Genomic DNA, 2,452 nt, shown 5'->3' with positions numbered 1-2,452 from the left:
TAGTGTCCTGCAGCCCCCAGGACATACCTTGATTTTGGAGCCCGCGGTAGTTGGTCGTCCCTTCTTGTCAGAATCAAGCTTTTCTGGGAAAAGCATCCGGATGAAACCACTGAAAGGCAGGTGACAGTCCCTGGGTGAGAGCGGCCAAACTGCCCTGGCTCAGCATGTGCTGGGCTGGAAACAGCTCCAGCTCTGCTTTTTGTTGCTGGGATATCTTGCAACACAGCAGAGCCCGTCCCCCTGTGACTGTCCCCAGCCCAAGCAGGATCAGTGCTGGTGGGTGAGCACCCCCTGCCCATCCCTGGGTGCTGCTGTGCTCAATGCCACTGGTGGCCGTGGAGTGATGCAGGATGCTGAGCACCCTGAGCTGTGGCTCTGGCAGGGGCAGGACCATAAAGATTTATGGTCTGGATGTAGGGGATGCTGCCCTCTGCCCCAGCCCTTTTGAGGTGGCCCCTGGGACTGCAGTGCTGCCAGGACTCACTGTTCGCTGCTCTGCATGAGCTCGATCAAGTCGGTGAAGAGCACGTCGCGGTTGCGCTCACAGAAGCCGTTCACGTCATAGGAGACCTGGGGACAGGAGGAGAGCTCAGCCCCCTGCTGCTGTGGCCAGGGATGTGGGATGCAGGGTGTGGGGTGCCATACCTTGCCTGCATAGTGGTGGATGACAAAGCCCGAGCTCCAGCTGTTGAAGTGCTCGTGGGTGCCCACGGCCGCCTGCAGCTTCTGCAGCAGGGTCTGGTCTGCCCCCTCGCCGGTGGCGTGCATGGTGGCACAGACATCGTCCAGGACGCTCATGATCCCGGGAGGGTTCTGGGAGAGGGATAGGGAAGCCATGGGTGTCCAAAAGCTGTGAGCAGGGCCCAGTCCTGTATCTGGCTGTGCTCAAGTGCCCCATGGTGGTCAAAGCTGCTACAAGCTGAACTGCATCTTCACTTAAGGAAGCAGAGCTGCTGCTCCCCAGGGATGATGTTCCTGGCTGGACTGACTTCTGCCACCCATCCTCGACAGCTCCCAGCCCAGCTGGCATGCTCCTCCCTGGGTGCCTTGGCTCCCCAGGAAAGCCACCCGGGAAGAGGGGACCCCACTCACCAGCTTGTTCTCTATCAGGTCGCACACCACCTTGTTGTTGAAGTACTGGATTTGGGTCCACTTGATCCCCTCCTGCACGTATTCCTCCTGGGAAAGCGTGGGGAGAGCTGGGTGAGCCCCCCAACCCATGGGGCTGCATCCTCCCTGCTCTGGCCATGGTGCTGGGACTGGCTGGCGGTGGGGGTGCAGGAATTGAGGTGCTGGCACAGCCCCACAGCCTGCTCATGTCCAGCCCCCCTGTACCTGCTCTGCCTTCAGAGTCAGCTCTATGAAAATCTGCTGCAGCTTCTCGTTCACAAAGTTAATGCAGAATTGCTCAAAGCCATTTTTCTGCAAAAGATGAAAGAGAAGATAGGGCTGAGCTGGCTGCTGCTCCTCTCACCACACTGGGGGGACCTCAAATATCAGAGACTTTGGGTGCTGCCCCAGGGACCCTTCCTGGGGCCATTGACTGTTAACAGCCCCCTGCTCCAGCCGCAATCCTTGCTGCGGGAACAGGGAAGGACATTCGCCAGCTGGGCTCCTACAGCAAAGCAACACACACCTGGAATATTTCAAAGCCGTAGATGTCCAGCACCCCGATGCTGTACTCCTCATACGGCTTCTGCATAGCCCGGTTGATAGACTGCAGGGAGAGATGGGATCAGCCACCTTCACTGGGGGGGAGAAGGGCAGCGGGGCCGGCTGCACGCGGGGGTGGATGGCGAGCATCCCCTCTGTGGTGCCATGGCCACGCTTGGCCCAGCCCACTGGGAGCACACACCTCCACGAGAAAGTCAAAGACACGTGCGTAGAGCCCCTTGGCCAGGGCGTCCCGGGTGTAAGCCGCCTGCTCCACGTTGAGGGTGACAGTGATGGACTCGGAGCGGCCGCCCCACTTGCTGTCCATCTTCCTGCTGGTGACCTTCTCGTTGAGGCGGTCCTGATTGATCCCCAGCAGGTAGGCAGGGAAGGCCAGGGCTGGGCAGAGCAGGGGGGAACGGTCAGGGCTGTCTGCTCCCCATACGCTCCTGGCACACTGCCCACAGTTGCTGCCGGACCCTCCAGCCCCATCCGAGGGCAAAGGACAGCAATGGTGCAGTGACCGGGGACGTGGGATGGGACCCTCCTATTAAATCACAGCGAGTGACTCCTGGCATCCATCTCCTTGCTAATTAAGCTCTGTATGTGCCATTGGCTCGCTGCCTCAGTCTCCCCCTGTCTAACGTGGTGAAGATGCTGATGCTGCCTCTCCTCTGCCAGAGGATTTGTGGTACGGAGAGTTTGCAATTCATTGCCAAGGGCCCCTGCAAGTGTCCCCACTTGCCACCCTGGAGCAGGGGGAGTTGGCTACTCACAGTCAGCATTTTCCACCCGCGCG

At 59.8% G+C, this 2,452-nt stretch overlaps 1 protein-coding gene across 1 annotated transcript in view; it reads right to left on the bottom strand.

Annotated features, from left to right (window-relative positions):
• Positions 1-2,452, bottom strand: part of LOC104510123 (unconventional myosin-If-like) — a gene marked incomplete at its 3' end in the record, with an annotated part of 14,368 nt that overhangs the window by 3,506 nt on the left and 8,410 nt on the right. Inside the window, 8 exon segments of the mRNA XM_010152274.1 lie at positions 28-109; positions 485-570; positions 646-813; positions 1,093-1,179; positions 1,336-1,422; positions 1,637-1,717; positions 1,856-2,052; positions 2,430-2,452. The exon segment at positions 2,430-2,452 is cut by the window's right edge and continues 35 nt beyond it. Coding sequence (XP_010150576.1) covers positions 28-109; positions 485-570; positions 646-813; positions 1,093-1,179; positions 1,336-1,422; positions 1,637-1,717; positions 1,856-2,052; positions 2,430-2,452 — 811 coding nt within the window.

This window comes from Eurypyga helias, unplaced genomic scaffold (assembly GCF_000690775.1).
Source record: "Eurypyga helias isolate BGI_N326 unplaced genomic scaffold, ASM69077v1 scaffold14235, whole genome shotgun sequence".
Lineage (NCBI taxonomy): Eukaryota > Metazoa > Chordata > Aves > Eurypygiformes > Eurypygidae > Eurypyga > Eurypyga helias.
The sequence above is the reverse complement of the archived record's forward strand: the minus strand, read 5'-3'. Positions and strand labels throughout refer to the sequence as shown.